The following is a 19,730-nucleotide window of genomic DNA, read 5'->3' on the forward strand; positions in this document are numbered from 1 at the left end:
TCCCCCGCGAGCCGTGAAGTGGCTCGTGAAGGTGAGCCTTCTTTGGGACAATTTTGTGGGCTCACTGCCTCACCCACCACGGGTGGCACCGCAACTCATTGTGTCCACCACGGGTCGTGAAGACCCATGTGGTCAAGGTGGGAAGTGTCTAGGCACATTTTGGGCAGCCTTGTCCCTCTTGTCATGTTCCTCACCCAACTCCCTTGGCCGTTTCCCTTTACTCTTGATGTTAACCCTCATTTTTAGGCTCTAGTTTAGCCTACTAACTTCCAGGGTGTTACATTTCATCCAAGAACGAGTCTATTTTCCACCACCCAAAGGCGGCCTGTCTTGGGTCTATTATTGATAGGCAGAAGCTCAATCTAGGTTTGATCATTGAGCAGGAGATGGCCATGAGGGTGAAGCAGCTCTAGACATCTCTTCCCTTTCCGGTATTGATCATCGAGTTGTGTAGACAGGCCCGTGTTCCTCGAGATGTGAAGACGGATGTGGAGGTGACACTTATTTCCTCTACTGACATTTGGCGTATTGAGACCGAGTACCAGAAAGATGAAGCTGAGAGGAGGAGGACAACCTCGGTGGACACTTTCTTGGGAACTGATATTGATACGCTACCTGTAGAGGCAGTCTTGCCTACTCCGGCCACTAGGCCTTCAGGTACTTCTAGCTCCACTCTTTCTAAGGCCCTGATTACTTCTGCTGCCCCCCAGTCCCCTAGATTTGCTGCTGCTAGATCCTCTGCTTCTAAGCCTCCGATCACCTAGGCTATGCTTTACAAAATGGGGCACTTATCCCAGTCTATTGATGTGCATTCCTCCTGGTTAGAGGCTATTGTTTCTGGGATGATTGAAAGAGTCATTACTGTTGCACTAACACCTCTCAGGGCTTCTAATGATGCACTAATGATGAGAGAAGATGTTTGTGAGAGAGGCCAGGGAGCTACTCATGAGGTGATGGCCTTAAAGGCTGAAATTGCTGCATTGAGGAAGGATGTGGACTAGCTGAAGTCCACTGATATGTCCCTGATCTTTGCGACTGTGGAGATCCCAAATGGCCCGAGCACCAATATTCCAGCTCATTCTGATGTGCCTCCGGCTTCCACTGGAGATGAGGTTAGAGCTGATGATGTTGGTGCAGAGTCCGAGGCTGAGACTAATGAGACGCAGCTTAGTGTTCAGGCGGAGACTGTTTTTGAGGGTCTGACTGACTTAGAGGAGGCTATGGTAAATTCAGCTATTCAGGCCTCTCTAAGGGATACTTCCTTGATGGGTTCCAGTGGAGCCACGACTTGTGTGACAGTAGGCACTGATGCCCCAATAGATGGAGTGACTAAGATGAAGACTTCACCTAGGCTTAGCTTGGCAAGATGATTTTCCCCTCCCTCTCTGTTACCTTTTATACTTTGTTTTTGTTTTAGTTGCATTTGAGGGCAACTGTTTATTTTGGTTGGGTAGGGTGAGGTATTTCCATACCTACCTCCTTCGGGTTGTTTTTATGTATTGGTTTTGATGATGGTTTTGTGAATATTGAACTTATTGGTTTGGATATATATCTTCTTTGTTGAAGTGTGTTGCGGATGTTCTTAGCTTGTGGCCCATTTGTTTTAATGTGAAAAGCATTTTTTGAACAAATTTTAAAAAAATTCCACCTCTTGAATGTGGTTGTTCTTGTGCAAATTTGAGTATCGATTATGGTCAATACCGATGACTTGAATAGTGCTCTTAATTGAACGAAATGAATGTGCGGCTACGATGAGGAAAACTAGGTTACATAGGCAATATGTGAACTTTTAGCATCTCATTGTGACTAGCTGCTTGTCGGATGAGCCTTTTGTAATGAACATTGCACACTAGCTAGAAAGTGTGGAGTCTTATTTGATATTGGTACCAATGCCTTGTGTGGTGAGTTTGTTTTGGAACATGGCATTTGATGAGACCAAGAACTTTCCTCGATGGTCCGATTAATTGAGTGAAGTGATCAATTGAAATGATCTTAGGCAATAATTTTGAAGAGTGAACCAAATTTGATAATATACCTCTCTGTGGCCAACCGTGTGAGATGTGTGAACCTAGCTTGGCACCTTTTTAGCCTACCCTTTTGTTGGAAGAAACTTAAACAACTTTGACCTTTTTAACCCATCACATATAACCTTCATGAAGTATTGGTATGTTTGAATAGACAACTTAGGACAAAACCCTAAGTTGGGGGTAAGGTGAAAAATAAGAAAAGTCAAGAAGTGTGAAAAAATTCTCCCTTTGGTAGATTTTTTTGAAAAAGATGGAATCCCTCCATGTAAAAAAAAGAGAAAGAAAAGAAAAAAAAGGATTGAAAAAGTGCAAAAATTGTGAAATAAAGTGTGTCAACATAGTGAAAATGGGGTGTCTGATAATTCATGCCTAGCCGAATAATGGGGTAGAGTTTGGAACATATGTGAATATGAAAGAGAAGGAGAAAGAGTGATTTTTCATGCCATACTTCATTAAGGAAGAAGCCACTAAGCCTAAATGACCATACCTTTGCACTCTGCCCCGTTACAAGCCTTGAAAAGACCTTTGTGATCTTTAGTGAGCTGAAACAAATGTTGATTGGAAAACAAGGGCAAGCCTATGGGTGAAGTCATACATATGTTCATCTTTTTGAGTGTGATAGTTGTTTGTGATTCCGGAACGTTGAATTGTTGATGAATTTTGTGTGAATATGGAATCATCTTTGTGGATAGGGCATTTGAGTAGCTTTGTTGAGCTTGAACTTGCATTTGAAACAAGTATTGTGAACTTGAGTATATTTGATGATGGTGATTCATAATTCGAATCTTTGAGTGCACAATTGAGCATTGTATGTGTAGTTTGAACCTTTTGTGTGCATTCATGTTGAGTCTTATGCAGCACTATTTGAGACATCCTTATTGAACTGCTGATCTTGAATTTTACTTGAGGACAAACAAAAGTTTATGTTGGGGGTGTCGATGAGTCCAAGATTTGAGCTCATTTAGGGCTTTGTTTTGATAGTTTTAGTGTTCTCAAATGCATAATTTATGCTATAAACTGATGTAAAGCATGGATTTTCAGGTATATGAGATAAAGAGCAAGGCAAGGACACTACTAGGCGAAAAGGAGCAAAACAAGCTGAATAAGTAGAGAAAAGAGGATCCTGGTGATCGCCAATACCACCCGGTGAACCTCCGAGTGGCTCTTCAGCTCGCTTAATGTTCCAGTATGCCAGCCCTAGAGAAAGAAACAAAGTCGGTGACAAAAATGGGCAGTCGGTGAATCGGCGACCGTTTTTGTGACAACAAGTTGGATTGCCCAAACTTACAACACTTGGGATGATGATGACCAATGCAAAATGATGAAGAAAGTGAGCAAACGGCGGATCGCTGAACCACTAGGCGAAGCACGACATATCCCACCGAGTAGACTTTTGAGCCAAAAAGCTGAAAACTATAAATTTATTTTGAAAAGGAGTTTTGAGGGGTGGTTACCCAGATATTACAATTCTCTCTCAGATACTACAGTTCCCATTCTAGAGTAGAGTATTTCTCTAAGATTTTGAGTGCTTATTGTAGAATTCTTGAGGATTTTGACTTGAGTCTTTGAATTGAACCTTTGGACAACATTTGTAAAGGCTTGGAGACTATTATCCAGCTAATGGCTAATTGAGTTGGTAATTGTTTTTATCTTTTTATGATGTTTAGATAAAACCCCAATTCTTGGGGTGTGATCATGTTATTATGGGTTGAATTAGCTTATGGGCATTGCTAATTACTAACTTTAATGCTTAATTAAAGTGGGTTTAATCATTAGCTGAGTTTTAATTTCTGAATTGTAGTTTCAAATACAGTTCTAATTTTGTGTTCTTAGCTTGATCGAGAGAGAGGTTTGATGAGTCCACAAATTGGACTCATTTAGTGCTTTATTTTAATAGAAATAGTGTCCTCAAATGGTTATTTAGTTTAAATATCTGATGAAAACACTTGAGTTTCAGGTATTTGAAGCTTTAGTGGATGAATGGACACTTAGGCGCAAAAAGGAACAAAAATACTGAAAAGAACGAAGAAGCTGAAGCCTGAGAATCGCCAGGATGCTTGACGATTTACCGAAGGGACGCACTCCGCCCTTTGTTCCAGCACGCGAAGTCCTGAAGGAGAAGGATAAAAAAGGTGATGAAAAGAGCAATTGACATTTTGCCGATCAGTTCCGTGAGGCAAAAGTATACCGTCCAATGATCCAGAACGCACAGATACTGAAGGCAAATAACAAACGGCGATGACCTAAAACAAGGGCTAATCACCGAGTCATTCAGCGTTCGTGACAAACCTCGCCAGCACTGTTTTCTGAAGTCTATAAGTACTAAACTCTTTACTAGTTTTTGTGTGGAACAAGAGAGTCCGAAGATTATTGTAATTTTTACACTTTGAATATTAGCTTTCATATTTTCTCTCAAGTTTGGAGAGCGTTTTTGGAAGACTTGAAGAAGAAAGGAGTTCATCTTCCCCAAATTGGACGTAGGTCTTCTCTATTCTTCTTTCTTTGCTTAAATAAAGTTTTAATTTATTATACCCATTTGATTTCAATATCATTTTAGGTATAATTGATTATTTCTTGATGTATGGCTAAAAACCCCCATTCTTGGGGTGAGATTTCGCCAATTGAGTTAAGATTATTGTTGGGTTTTGCTTGCTGATAGGTTAGATGTATCTTAATGATGATTTCACCTAGTGGTTGTGATTTAATTTAATGGGTTTTTAGTTGCAAAATACAAAACCACCCATGTGTTTTCGGCTTGCTCGAGAGAGAGAGGTCGCGAAACAAAGACCTCTATACTGATGGCCTAAGGAGTGGGTCGACATGAGGTTCAGCTCGAGAGCGTGAGCCCTAGTCCCATATCCTAACACTCAGCTCGAGAGAGTGAGTGGGATAAGGCTTAGGCTGGTCTTCATGCGGCAAATGGGTGTCCGAGAGTAACTCATTTGAAACGGGGTAAGTTACTCGAGAGAGAACATATTTCCATTTAAAGCTTAGCCTAGTTACTATTATCTTACAAATTTCCTATCGAAAGCATGAACCCAACGATTTATATTAACTTGTATTGCGGTCACACCCCAAGAATTTCTCCTCATACTTGATTTTTCTTGTTATTTTTCATCATTTTTACTATTTTGTGACAAAACCCCCCAAGTCGATATTTATACTTTTGTTTCACCCATTAAATTTACTTTGTTTTTATTCGTAAATTTCTTTAACTACAACTAATTAGAAGGAAATTCTAATTACCTACAATTTTCACTACCACTCCTTTGTGACACGACCCCAACCCTTGGTTGGGTTACTATATTATCGACGATCGTAGACACTCGAACCATAGGTTCGTGTCATTGGTCACGATAAGTATCAAAATAGCGCCGCTGCCAGGTAGTGGTGTCACGTGAACATGTAGTTTTCTAGAGTTTTTGTTCTTTTTAGTGTAGTTTTTACTAATTTTACTTTGGTTTTGTTTTTCTTTGTTTATTGTTTGTGTATGCAGGTCCTCTGAGCATGACAAAGGGAGTAGGTGTTAAGCCAGTTGAGGCAGATCAAGAAGTCAAGGGTGACTTCGAGATAGCTGCACTGGTATCTCAACTAAATGACTTGACAACCAAAATATGTGAGGTGGAAAACCAGTTCAAACGCCAATGGAGGTATATACTTCCTCATGCACGGAAGAAGTGTAGAGAAGATGAGAAAAGTCATGTTGAGGACACATTTCAAATCATTCTCCAAAAGATCACCGATCAAGATCTTGTGTTGAACGAAATGAGAGAAAATGTTGAAGCGTTGAATCAATTGATTGGATCTCATTCTAGATCAATCCAACAAATCATATCACTCCTGATGTTTGCAATGCCTCAGCTCCATCCAAACGACATATTGCGGTTACCTAGTGACACTAGGTCTAGCTCCAATAACAGAGAGTGAGGCAGAACCTATATCGAGCCACGACGTTAAATAAGGCGCTTCTTGGGAGGCAACCCAATGTCGTAAATGTAGGATTTTACTTTTATAAAAAATGGTGTGTTAATGTTGCAGGTTAAAACTGAGCAAAGTGTGGAAAATTCCAAGTTGGCAAGCAGAAAATCCATTCAGCGTGGCGCCAAACAGGTCGGCGAGCCCGGCTAAATTCCGTCGTTTGACTCAATGCAAGAGCATTGCAGCACCTGTAAAACTCGGCGAACTCGAAAGCAGCTCGGCACATCGCCAACCTGTTCAGCAATCTCGATGAAGACAGTCGACTTCGCCCCTAGAAAATGGAAGATGTTAAAGAAAGGGCGGGATAAAAGATCACTCAACACCTCACCGAGTGGTTCGGCGAGTGTGAAAAATGTCGCCGAAAGGACAAGAACTGAAAGTTTATATAAATGCCAAAGGTCAAATATTTGAATCTCTCACTTTCCCTCGTTTCAAACTCTCCAAAATCACACCAAAGGTATTATTTTCTTGATGTTTGCCGTAAATTTGTATTTTAGTCAGTGATTAGTGCTTGGGGTTGGATTTTTTTGCTGCCTAGCATTACAAAAAGGTATTTGATCGGCATCAAAGGTTAGTCTCTAAAACCCCGAATTTATTTTTGAAAATTTTGTACTCATTTGCAATTATAGTATCATGATGACGTGTGCTGGGCCTCTCTGATAGGATTAAGTTTCTTCTGCCTTAAAATTGGTTAAATCTTGTGGGGTTGTGCTTGCATATTGTTGATTCAGTAGGGAGAAGTCTGAGTATCCTGAAGATATGGTAAAGACCAATATTGTCATGCCACATCGGAAAAGAGTACAACGTATCACTATAAATAAAGGGGTATCAAATCCTCCAAAGAAGGGCAGACAAGAACCTCCACCTGGAAATAAAGGTAAGGATATGAGGGCCTTACTGAGATAGAGGAGGCCATGGTAGATATTGCTGGCTCCTAGTGGATCTGGTACTGCTAGTCCTTGTGAGTTGAATCGGGTACAGAAGCCCGAGTCCAGACTAATGCACCAGGTACTGATGCACAGACAGATGGAGAGACTGCATAGGCAAGATCCCCTCTTTACCTCCTTCTTTGTCTTACTTTATTTTACTTTCGGATATTTTCGTTCGCATTTGAGGACAAATGATTTTTGTTTGTGGTGGGATGAGGCCCACCTTTGTGCATATTAGTTTTGTTTATATATTGGGCTTTGAGCTAAATTCGTGTTATACACTGCTTTTTGTGGAAGGTTTGAGCTTGCGGATCCTTGCTTTTAATTGAAAAATAATTTTGACCCTTCCAAAAAAAATTCATATTTCGAAAATTTTCGCCACCTCTTGTGTTGAAAGTGGTTGTTCTTGTACAAATTCAAGTCTCGGTTTCGATCAATACCGATGACTTGAATAGTGCTCTCAATCAAACAAACATGAATCTTCAGCTACGACGAGACCAAATAAAGTTGGATAGACAATATGTGAACTCTTTGCATCTCATTGTGATTAGCCATTTATCGAATTGACTCTCTTGTGATGATCATTGCACACTAGCAAAAATGTTTAGTCTTGTTTGGCTTTAGTGTCAATGCCTTGTGTGATGATCTTACTTTGAACCATGCATGAATAAACCTAGAATTTGCCCCGTTAGTCTGATTGATTTATTAAGGTGTGCTCTTGAAATGATCTTAGGAAACTTTAGAGAGTGTGAGCCAATTTGACTTATACCTCTTTTGTGGCCTACCCGTGAGTGTGTGAAACTCTCTTGAACACCCCTTGAGCCTTACCTTTCTTTGGAGGAAGTTTGATGAACCGTAGACCTTACTTCATTCACTACCTATAATCCTCTTGAGATGTGTTTAAGTGAATAGCCAAGTTAGGCCAAAATCCTAAATTGGGGGTGTGGTAAAAAGGAAAAGGAAAAGTCAAAGAAAGTGCAAGAAAAAGTCTCTACTAAACCATGGTATTGCAAAACAAAATGGAAACCCTCCATATAATAAAAAAAAAAAAAGAAAAAAAAAAGAAGGAAAAAAAAAAATTGTGGAATAAAAGTGCAAAAAGAAATCGGGTTTCCAAGCAATACATGGAGAGTGAATAAAAGGATGACTTAGAAGCACTAGAAGAAAAAGTGATAAGGGAAGGGAAAATGAGGTTTTGAGAACATCACATCTCATGAGAATAAAAAGTCACCGAGCCTAAATGACCATACCTTTTCACTCAGCCCCATTACAAGCCTTGAAAAAACCTTTTTGATCTTGAATAAGCCGAACCGAAGGTTGATTGGAAAATAAGGGCAAACCTATGAGTGAAAACATGCATTGTGTTCCTTTTGTTGAGTGTGAGCGTTGCATCTAATTCCTAATCTTAAATTGATTTACCCGTGTGTGTGAATATGGAATCATTCTTTGTGTGAGGGCATTTAGATATTGTTGTTGACCCTGAACTTGCATTAGTAGCAAGTATTGTGAGCATGACAATCTTTGGTAATGGTGTGTCACAACTTGAATCTTTGAGTACACATTTGATCTTTACATGAGTAGTTTAAGTCTTGTTGTGTATGTTCATTATCGAGTCTTGTGTAGCACTATTTGAGACATCCTATTTGAACTGCTAAACTTGATTTTTACTTGAGGACAAGCAAAAGTTTAAGTTGGGGTGTTGATGAGTCCACAAATTGGACTTATATAGTGCTTTATTTTAATAGAAATAGTGTCCTCAAATGTTTATTTAGTCTAATATAGAATGAAAACACTTAAGTTTCAGGTATTTGAAGGTTTAGTGGAAGCATGGACACTTAGGCGCAAAAAGGAACAAAAAGGCTAAAAAGAACGAAGAAGCAGAAGCCTGAGCATCGCCAAGAATGCTTGGCGATTCGCCAAAGGGATGCACTCTGCCCTTTGTTCCAGTACGCGAAGCCCTGAAGAAGAAGGATAAAAAAGGTGATGAAAGGAGCAGTCGGTGTTTCGCCGATCAGTTCCGCAAAGCAGAAGTATACCGCCCAATATATCCAGAACGCACAGATGCTAAAGGCAAAGAACAAACGGCGATGAACTAGAAGAAGGGCGAATGGCCGAGTCATTCGGCGTTCGCGACTAGTCTCGCCGAGCGATCCGCCAGCACTATTTTCTGAAGCCTATAAATACTAAACTCTTTACTAGTTTTTGTGTGCAACGAGAGAGTATTAACATTATTGTAATTTTTACACTTTGAATATTAGCTTTCATATTTTCTCACAAGCTTGGAAAGGGCTTTTGGAAGACTTGAAGAAGAAAGGAGTTCATCTTTCCCAAATTGGAAGTGGGTCTTCTCTATTCTTCTTCCTTTCCTTAAATCAAGGTTTAATTTATTATACCCATTTCATTTCAATATCATTTTAGGTATAATTTATTATTTCTTGATGTGTGGCTAAAAACCCCATTCTTGGGGTGTGATTTAGCCAATATGAGTTAAGATTATTGTTGGGTTTTGCTTGCTGATAGGTTAGATGTATTTTAATGATAATTTCACCTAGTGGTTGTGGTTTAATTTAATGGGTTTGTAGTTGCAAATACAAAACCACCCATGTGTTTTCACTTGCTCGAGAGAGAGGTCGCAAAACAAAGACCGCTAGACTGATGGCCTAAGGAGTGGGTCGACATGAGGTTCAGCCCGAGAGGGTGAGCCCTAGTCCCATATCCTAACACTCAGCTCGAGAGAGTGAGTGGGGTAAGGCGTAGGCTGGTCTTCATGCGGCAAATGGGTGTCCAACGGAACCCATTTGAAACAGGGTAAGTTTCTTACAAATTTCCTATCGAAAGCATGAACCCAACAATTTATATTAACTTGTATTGCAGTCACACCCCAAGAATTTCTCCTCATACTTGATTTTTCTTGTTATTTTTCATCTTTTTTACTATTTTGTGACAAAACCCCCCAAATTAATATTTGACACTTTTGTGTCACCCATTGAATTTATTTTGTTTTTATTCGTAAATTTCTTTAACTACAACTAATTAGAAGGAAATTCTAATTACCTACTATTTTCACTACCACTCCCTTGGGATACGACCCCAATCCTTGGTTGGATTACTATATTGTTGACGATCGTAGACACTCGAACCATAGGTTAGTGTCGTTGGTCACGATAAGCATCAAGGTTTCGGAACCAAAGCCTTTGGTTATTGGTTTGTAGGTGTTGGGTTTATATGGGTTCAGCTCGAGAGAGTGAATCCTCAACCCAATCCTACCCATCTAGCTCGAGAGGAGTAATCCAACCAATCCTGCCATAATCTACAATACATGCATTCAAACATAGGATTTGTGACGGTCAGTTGAAATCAAACTCAATTTGAATCATAGTTTAAAAACTATCATGAGGCTTGCCTAATCGGAAGGTAGATTGCATAATAGGATCAGTGAACTATGGTGAGCTTGTCGTATCACATAGTAGCAATTGTCGTATCGCATAGTAGCAAAACTCTTAGGAAGTAGGCACAAAGGGAAGGGAAATTGGCAGAATAGAGATAGTTACAGGAATGATCGTAGCGGTGTGAATGTGCCTCCAGGTAATACAGACCGTGCAAGTGGTAGTTCCAGCGGGTCTAAGCTGGAAGATATGTTACCTAATGTGCTCCAAAAGGTTGAGTCAACTGATGCAGAGGTGAAGGAGATGAAATGTGACTTCTCTAGTATAAGTCAATTGGTAGACTCTCACACCACCTCCATCAAACAAATAGAGCAACAGTTGGGACACCTTTCAGTATCACTGAACCATAGAAAGAATGGGTCACTACGAAGTGATACTATTCAAAATCCTAAGAAGGAAGGGCATTTCATGGCTATCGCCACCAGGAGTGGTAAGATTCTTAATGAACCAATTTTTGCAGGTACTGAGCATGAACAGGGTTTGGAGTGAATCAGAAGAGATGAGGTTGAATCTGAACATGTAGATGACGTGAAAGACGCTCAACCAATAGAAAAACCAGTAGGAGCAAAGGAAAAAGGGGTTGAGGGAACTATGCCTTTACAGTAGATACCAAGGCCACCTCCTCTGTTCCCTCAAAGAATTAAAAAGAAAGCTAGAGATGGGAAATTTGATAAGTTCATAACCATGCTGAGATAGATATTAGTGAACATTCCATTGGTTGAAGCCCTAGAGCAGATGCCATGATATGCTAAGTTCATGAAGGACTTGGTTACGAAGAAAAGAGCTGTAAGTTTTGATCTTACTAAAATGTTCATCCCTGCAGTGCTATTGCCACCAGATCTCTGTTACAGAAGAAGGAGGATCTGGATGCATTCACCATATCGTGCACCATCAGATCATTTGAGTTTGCAAAGGCCTTTTGTGATTTAGGGGCCAATACAAATCTGATGCCACTGGAAATCTACAAGCAACTAGGGTTAGGAGTTCCAAAACCCACAACAATGAGGTTGATGATGGAAGATAGATCGGTGAAGCGACCTGTGGGCATCTTATGTGACGTTCATGTAAAGGTGGACACTTTCATCTTTCTGGCAGACTTAGTGATTTTGGATTGCGAAGTGGATTTTGAGGTTCCCATAATTTTGGAAAGACCATTTCTTGCCACAGGACGAGCATTGGTTGATGATGAGAGTTGAGAACTGAAATTCAGACTCAACAAGAAAGAGGTAAAGTTTAAAATTTCTAGGTCAATAAAGCAGCCGCAAGACATGAATGTGGTGTCTGTAATAGAGGCCTTTGATGAAGGAGAGATGGGAGCGACTATTGAGGAAAGGCTTGTTGTCGAAACATTAGCAGCCATGTTGATAAACTTCAAAACGGATTATTGGACTGATTATGTGGAGACTGTGAATTCCTTACAGGGCATGGGAGCACATTCTTATGCTCCAAAGAAACTAGACCTAGATCTGATAAACAAACCAAGTCCTCCAGCAAAACCATCCTTTAAGGAGCCGCTTGTGCTGGAACTGAAACAATTACCCAGTCACCTGAGGTATGTATTTTTGGGTACTAACAATACTTTGCATGTGATCTTGGCTGTAGATTTGAATGATGAACATGTACAAGTTGTGACTGCACTCAAAAGATCCAACTTAAGGAGGACTATAGTCCAAGCATAGAAAACCAGATGAGGTAATCCACCAATGCAAGAGGTGTTTAAAAATGAGATCATAAAGTGGTTGGATGTTGGGGTTGCGTACCCTATTTCTGAAAGTCATTGGGTCAGTCCAGTGCAATGTGTGCCCAAAATGGGTGGTATGACAGTGGTGGCTAATGCGAAAATTGAGTTGATCCCGTAGAGACCAGTCACTAGATGGTGAGTTTTCATGGACTATAGAAAGCTGAACAAGTGGACCTTGAAGGACCACTTCCCAATGCCATTCATGGATTGGATGCTTGGCAGGTTGGCTAAAAAAGGGTGGTACAGTTTCTTAGATGGATACTTTGGGTACAACTAGATATCAATTTCTCCTAAAGATCAGGACAATACCACTTTTACATGTCCTTATGGCACATTTGCTTTCAAACGCATACCATTTGGACTATGTAATGCACTATCAACTTTCTAGAGGTGTATGCTTTCCATCTTCTCAGACATAGTAGAGGACACTCTATAGGTATTCATGGATGAATTTTCAATGGTACGTGACACTTTTGATGAGCTTTTGTTCAATCTTAGTAGGATTTTATAGAGATGCTAAGAGACCAATCTAGCGCTGAACTGGGAGAAGTGCCATTTCATGGTCAAGGAAGGTATAGTCCTTGGTCACAAGGTGTTTCAAAAAGGATAAGAGGTAGACAAAGCCATAATTGAGGTAATTGAAAAGTTGCTTCCTCCTATATGTGTGAAAGGTATTCCAAGCTTTTTTGGACATGCCAGTTTTATAGGCATTTTATCAAGGACTTCTCAAAAATTGCACATCCCTTGTGCAAGCTTTTGGAGAAGGAGGTGAAATTCTCTTTTGATGAGACATGCCTAAAAGCTTTTGAATGCCTGAAGGAGACGCTAATTTCTTCCCCAGTGATCATTGACCCAGATTGGGCTAAACCATTTGAGGTAATGTGCGATGCTAGTGGTGCTGCCCTAGGAGTTGTGTAGGGGCAGAAGCGCAATAAGATATTCTATCCGATCTATTATGTCTACAAGTCACTAAATGGAGCAAAGTGAAACTACACAGTCACTAAACATGAACTACTGGCTGTGGTATATGCCTTTGAGAAATTCAGGGCATACTTGTTGGGTACTAGTGTGATAGTCAATACGGATCATACAGCTCTGAGATATCTCATGGCAAAGAAAGATGCAAAGGCAATATTGATCAGATGGGTATTGTTGCTTTAAGAGTTTGACTTTGAGGTCAAGAATAAAAAAGGTTGTGAAGACCAGGTGGCTGATCACCTGTCTAGGTTGGATGCTGAAAAGAATGAGGAACTTGAGCTAGAAATCAATGACTTGTTCCCAGATGAGCACGTATTAGCATCAACTCTTGATCTTTTTCCTTGGTTTGCTGACTTTGCTAACTTTCTTGTTAGTGACTTGATGCCTGAGCGGCTGACATTTTAGCAAACAAAGAGGTTCCTATATGATGTGGGTAAGTATTTTTGGGATAAACCCTATTTGTATAGGTTGTGTGCTGATAATATCATTAGGTGCTGCATCCCTGAGGCTGAGATGCTACATATTTTAGAGGCCTGTCACTCCTCTCCAGCAGGTGGACATCATGGAGGCGCTCGGAAACCAATAAGGTAATTTAGAGCAGGTACTACTGGCACACAATTCAAAAGGATGCAATGGATATAGTGAAGATTTATGATGTATGCCAGCGGCAATGAGCTATTTCTCGTCGCCACGAACTACTAATGACGCCTATTCTGGAGGTGGAGTTGTTTGATGTGTGGGGAGTTGATTTCATGGGCCCATTTGTGAGCTCCTATGGGCAAAAGTACATACTTGTGGCAGTGGACTATGTGTCAAAATTGGTAAAGGCAGTTGCTCTGCCTGAAAAATGATGGTAAAAGCGTCGCTGGGTTCTGAAGAAGAACATTTTCTCACGGTTTGGTACACCTAGAGCCATTATCAACGATGGAGGGTCTCATTTCTGCAACAAAGTATTCAATGCACTTCTAGCTAAATATGGAGTTAAACAGCACAAAGTGGCAACACCCTATCACCCTCAAACAAGTGGCCAAGTGGATGTGTCAAATAGGGAAATCAAGGCGATATTGTCCAAGACAGTGAATGCCAACCGGGCAGATTGGGCAAGAAAGTTGGATGATGCTCTATGGGCATATCGGACAGCTTTCAAGACACATGTCGGTATGTCTCCATATTAGTTGGTGTTTGGAAAGGCATTTCATTTTCCGGTTGAGCTTGAGTATAAGGCACTCTGGGCTTTAAATAACTTGAACCTTCGTTAGAGTTAGTCTGTGAACTTGAGACTATATCAGATTAATGAGATGGATGAGTTTCGTTTGAGAGCATATGAGAGGACTGCACTGTACAAGGAAAGGATTAAGTTGTATCATGATAAGCATATTGAGAAAAAAGCCTTCACTCCTGGTGACTTTGTGTTACTTTTCAACTCCAGACTTCGTCTGTTTCCTAGGAAGTTGAGATCCAAATGGTCTGGGTCTTTTAAGGTAACTCAGGTATTTCAGTCAGGTTTTTTTGAGATGGAAAATGAAAAGGTTGAGAGGTTCAAGGCCAATTGTCAACGAATCAAGGCATACTTGGGTGTTCCAGAAGAAGTGAAAAGAGTGGAGGAATGTAAGCTTGATGGAGTATGAGTAATCAAGTAACCTACGTCGCGCCACGACGTAAAATTGTGCGTTGCTTAGAAGGCAACCGAAGATTGTAATTGTAATAGGTAGTTTACCTTTTCTCATTTTTCTTTATTTTTATAGAGTCACTGGGTGTTGATGTGTGTAGGAAGAACTTAAACAACGAAAAACGTAATTGGGTAAAGGAAGCTCTTCACGGGCAGTCCCACAGGCCGTGGTTGCCTTCACGGGAAACTTCATGGCCCGTCACAAGCACCAACATTATATGGGAGCTGCTGGAAATTGCAAGAAAATGGTTCACAGAAGGGTTCATGGTTCGTCAGACTTTGTACGAACCATCTAGTCTCTCGTGAACCTCAGATAAGTTTTCCTATTTAATTCATGTTCACAGACTCCTTTACAGACCGTGGTGCCCTTCACGGTCCGTCATTTCTGATCCAGCAGTACTAAAACCCAACCCGACCCTCACGTGACTAGAAATTGAATTAAAACATTATAAGCCATCCTAAGCGCCAAGGGTAAATTTCTTTCCTTTTTCTCTCCTCTATAACAGTTCTTAAGGGCATAAAAAAGGGTTCTTAATCGCTATAATTTCCATTCTACATCAAGGATTCAAAACTGTAGTAATTGGTTGCCAAGTCATCGAAGTGTTATTCATTATTTCTCTTTGTGGGCGAAAAATTATGATCTCATTCAAAGTAAGTTTCCCCATTCACTTGTTATAAGTTTAATCTTATCTATAAACAAGTTAAAACTACTTCTACTTGATCAAATTTGAGCATTATTTTTTGATAAATGATCTTTGATGATATTTACTTATGAGGGTTTGATGAATTGTTGTGGGTTGGTTTAAATTGGGTAAATTTGATAGGTCTTGTGTATGGGTTTGATGAAGTTGAGAGTAATTACTTTTAAATGTTGACATTAGTGTAAAGTTGAGTCCATATTGTATATAAGCAAGCATGACCATGTGTATTTTGCAATTTAAATTGTGGAAAGTGAGGAGTTGAAATCATTTACATGTGGGTATGCTTGAATTGGGTAGGAGGTGGTCCTATTTGAATGATTATGGTTGAATAGTAATATACATGCACTAAATTGTCATGTGATGTTGTGATAGTGTGTTGAATATGCGTGAAATGTTGCATGATTTGAATTTAGGGGATATGAGAACTGTAAATATGTAAATGGTAAGTTCATGATGGGATTCACGGACCATGAAACCACTCGTGGTCCACACTTAGAGTACCTAAGATACACTGTCTACTTTTAAGAGGGTCATCACGAACCGTGGTTCACTCCACGCGCCGTGAAGCCCTCCGTGACCACTATCTAGTGTTATCCCCATCTGCACCCCAGACCAAGTCTTGTTCACGAGGGTCTTCACGGACCGTGGTAACCACCACGACCCGTGTAAACTCGTATATAAAAAAATTGTTTCTGTACTTTCATTTCTGTTTCTACATCTCATTTTTGTGGCCCTTCCCAATGATAGATAGGGTGACGACATTCTTAAGGCAAGATGTCACTGTAACACCCCGGAAATTCTATGACTTAAGTTAGAGCCTCACCTTATGAATAATGACTTAAAAATAGTTAAAATTTTGTTTCTAAACCATAAGTAATGTAATTGACTTGGTTAGGAAGAGTAAAAGTCTAAACGTCAAGAAACGACTACGTCGTCCGGAAACTAGTGAAGAATGTGTTCTAGTGTGTCCTTAGGATTTGGGCAGGTTTGGGAGTGGCGTATGATGGTATAATCTTGTAAAAAGGTTTAAATTAGGTAAATATATCTTTATAGGGTCAAAACGTTCGAATACGACTCCCCGGGGCCACCATACGGGTCCCCAAGGAGGACCCTAACCTTTGCCAAGCAAGCTGCCAAGGCAGCTTGCAAATTGCACTTAGAGGGAAGAAGTGCGCGTCGCGGACTAGCTCCCCCAAGGAGCAAAACTTTAGTTCACGATGGGGTCATGACGTGGACTCTACTGTATCGAAATTTAATTCCAAATATCTTCAGGGAACAGCTCCGCGTCACAAAACTTGTTCCGCGACGAAAATGCAAAAATTAGAAATCGATTTTTACTTCATTAAAGAGTCCAACTAAGTGAGGGGTATTTAGGGTACTTTAGGGGACGTGTATAAATTGATTTTTAAGTCAATTTACCTCACTTTTATCACTCAAACACAAAACTCCAAAGATCTAAACCTAAAGTTCCTCCTTCTCTCTACTCTCTCTTTCTTCTCAAGAACTTCATTGAAGAAGATTGGAGCTTCAAGAAGAAGGCCAACTCTCCAAGGGTTCAACTCAGATTTTAGTGGTTAATTCATCTATAAGTTATGGTTGCTTATCACTCTTGGGATTCCATTCCCCAAGAGGCCCCTTCAAGATGAATTTCAAAATCTCCAATTTCTAGGTTACAATCCAAAAACGTGGGTCTTCTTTCTAAAGTGAAATTGATGTTATAAACTGACTTTGATTGATGTTATATCAACAATTATTAATGGATTTATGTTGTATTGGTGCTTTCTTGAAGAATTCCCATGAGACCCATGTTTCTCCTTCTTTTTCCTAATTCTAACCCTAGTTTGTGTTGGGTATTGATTGAAGGCTACGAATTGAATGTGATATTATGTAATTCATATTTGTTTGATGACTCTAACCTAGGTTATGTATAATTTCTAAGAAATTAGGGTTGAGTCTTTGAATGAAGCCTTGAAGGCTATGAAGGGAATATGTCAATTGCTTATATTGATGTTGATTATGTTATTACTTCATGAATTACCTTGTATTATGTATTGGCTATAAATTGCGGGTAATTGAAGTATGGATGTCCCACAAAGAGCAAGATGGTATGAAGGTTGGTTCTTCTTTGAACTCAAGTATGAAAGGTGAATTCCTTAGATTGTAATGATGCAATACCTAATGTGTTGTTGTTTTGTTGATGACCTAGTGTCCTCATCCTTAACCCTGTACACTTGAATTAGCTATGAGTATGTATGTATGTTATGGTATGATTTCTATATGATTGAAAGATAGTTCTTATAATTATAATGTAATGTAAAGTGAAAGGTTTACTCACTTGCTAAGTGTTTCTAATGTGAAAGGATTGTAACTCACTGACGAACACATATGAGCTATTATGGTAAGATGTCTACATAAGAGTCTAGTAAAGGCCAATGTGAACTTATGTGATGACTAAAGATAATTACAAAAGGGAATTAGATTCTTAGCACCAAAAGGGCATGTAATGATATGGGGGTCTCACGTTTAGTAAGTTCGACTCCCCACATGGGTTTCCTCACATTTAGCAAGTCCGGATTACCCACAGGATGTATTGTCTAATGAGATGGAAACACCCATGTTTAGTAAGTAAGGGTTTCTGGAAGCAATCTCCTTGACCCTTAACTATGTGCCCACATAGGACTCTAACTTAGTGGATGCACCTATATAGCTATGTACGAATGGTTACACCTTAGGCAAGTGTTAACCCTCTCTTTTTGGTGTGGGAGTAGAACATAGGATTCCATGTAGCTCTCATGGTCTATGTCGGTTATTGCAAGATTTCCCTAATGTAAAAGTAAAAGAAGGTATGAAAGGTGTTAAGTCTTACTAGGGCTTCTTTAAGGGTTTCTACATAGTGTAAGGGAGGGTATGGGACTTCTCTTGAACATTGCACTTGTGGAATCCTAAGAGATGGCTGTAGTAGTGTTCTCTTATGATTTTGATGATTATGACTTATGTATGTTGAAGCTACGTTATGTATGATAATTTTGAATATGGTAAGTTATGATGAAATATCGTCAAAAATTTATAAACTTAAATCCTGAATTCGCTTCCGTAAATAACATATAGAATGAAAAAATAAATTGAACTTTGAAGAAGATGCGCATGGCGTGGCTAGGATTCCCTTTCACATGCTTTGATAATTTTGTTTATTGTTAATTTGGTTTAATTTATGCTAATTAATTGGTGTCATGTTTATCCCGACAACTTAAGGCCTTGTTTCCCATCTTCAAACTTGAGATTTTAAATCCTAATTAAAGTTCGTTGCTTATGTTGAAAGATATTGTTGTACTTCCTATTTTCAAGACTTCTTATTGATGTAAAGGGCTAAGTCCTATTTTCGATACTTCTATGTCTAGATGGTGCATTATGACGAAGTTAGATTCTATTTTTCATATATCAAGTGAAGTTGAACTTCCCCAAGTAAAAGTTTTAAATTTTCCGTGATTTTATTCTATGATACATGTTATGACGAATGCTAAGGGCTTGTGTAAGACCTCTTCGAGGTCGAATACGTCGGTAACGACTAGGGGTTTCTCTCGGGTCGTTACAAACCTAGTATCAGAGCATAAGGTTGAGAATAATGTAGGATTCATGTCACAATATACCACATCGAGTAAAGTCTTGTTCATGGGTGTGAAGTGCGCCACACTTATGAATGAGAGGCTACGAGATGCTTAGGAACTTTCACTCTTTTGTTATTCCATAGTCGTGCCTAAGAGTCTTAACTCTATTTAGTCTTTTTCTTCTAATCTTTCTCTTGTGCTTATAGGCAATGAATACAAGAAGGAACAACGCAAGGATGGCCGGTGAGGAGAATGTGAATGAGACGGTTCCCCCTCAAGCTCCTCAAAACCCTCAAGTTCCTATTGAAGAAGGGGCTATGTCTAATGTTGAGATAAGGTCGGCTATTCATAATTTGACTCAAGTGTTGGCCACTCAAGTTGCAAGGGATTCTAGGGTGTAGGTGAACCCCAATCCTAGCACTACCGCTTCTAGGATAAGGGATTTCATAAGGATGAATCCCCCTACTTTCTTTGGCACCAAAGTGGAAGAACATCCACAAGGGTTCATTGATGAAGTGTTTAAGGTTCTAGAGGCTATGGGTGTGTCTTCCCAACAAAAGGCGGAGTTAGCCGCCTATCAACTCAAACATGTGGCACAAGTGTGGTATGAACAATGGAAGGAGGGGAGACCTATTAGAGAGGGTCCAATAAGTTGG

The 19,730-nt window shown here is 39.8% G+C and overlaps 1 protein-coding gene across 1 annotated transcript; it reads left to right on the plus strand.

Moving 5' to 3' along the window:
* Window positions 1-6,357: 6,357 nt before the first annotated feature.
* On the plus strand, window positions 6,358-11,576 carry LOC107062748 (uncharacterized). The gene is made up of 6 exons (XM_015313736.1): window positions 6,358-6,462; window positions 6,544-6,575; window positions 6,740-6,882; window positions 10,520-10,840; window positions 10,904-10,982; window positions 11,204-11,576. The coding sequence occupies exons 1-6, from the start codon at window positions 6,358-6,360 to the stop codon at window positions 11,574-11,576; spliced, it is 1,053 nt and encodes a 350-aa protein (XP_015169222.1).
* The last annotated feature ends 8,154 nt before the right edge of the window (window positions 11,577-19,730 follow it).

The sequence above is a fragment of the Solanum tuberosum genome, unplaced genomic scaffold (assembly GCF_000226075.1).
Source record: "Solanum tuberosum cultivar DM 1-3 516 R44 unplaced genomic scaffold, SolTub_3.0 scf00260, whole genome shotgun sequence".
Classification (NCBI taxonomy): Eukaryota; Viridiplantae; Streptophyta; class Magnoliopsida; order Solanales; family Solanaceae; genus Solanum; species Solanum tuberosum.

Bases quoted from the DNA above. Each gene is read 5' to 3' on its own strand.
- LOC107062748 (XM_015313736.1), top strand. From the start codon at position 6,358: ATGTCGCCGAAAGGACAAGAACTGAAAGTTTATATAAATGCCAAAGGT. The intron at 10,841-10,903 runs GTACTGAGCATG...CTGAACATGTAG, and splicing joins TAATGAACCAATTTTTGCAG to ATGACGTGAAAGACGCTCAA. The intron at 10,983-11,203 runs GTAGATACCAAG...TCATCCCTGCAG, and splicing joins GAGGGAACTATGCCTTTACA to TGCTATTGCCACCAGATCTC.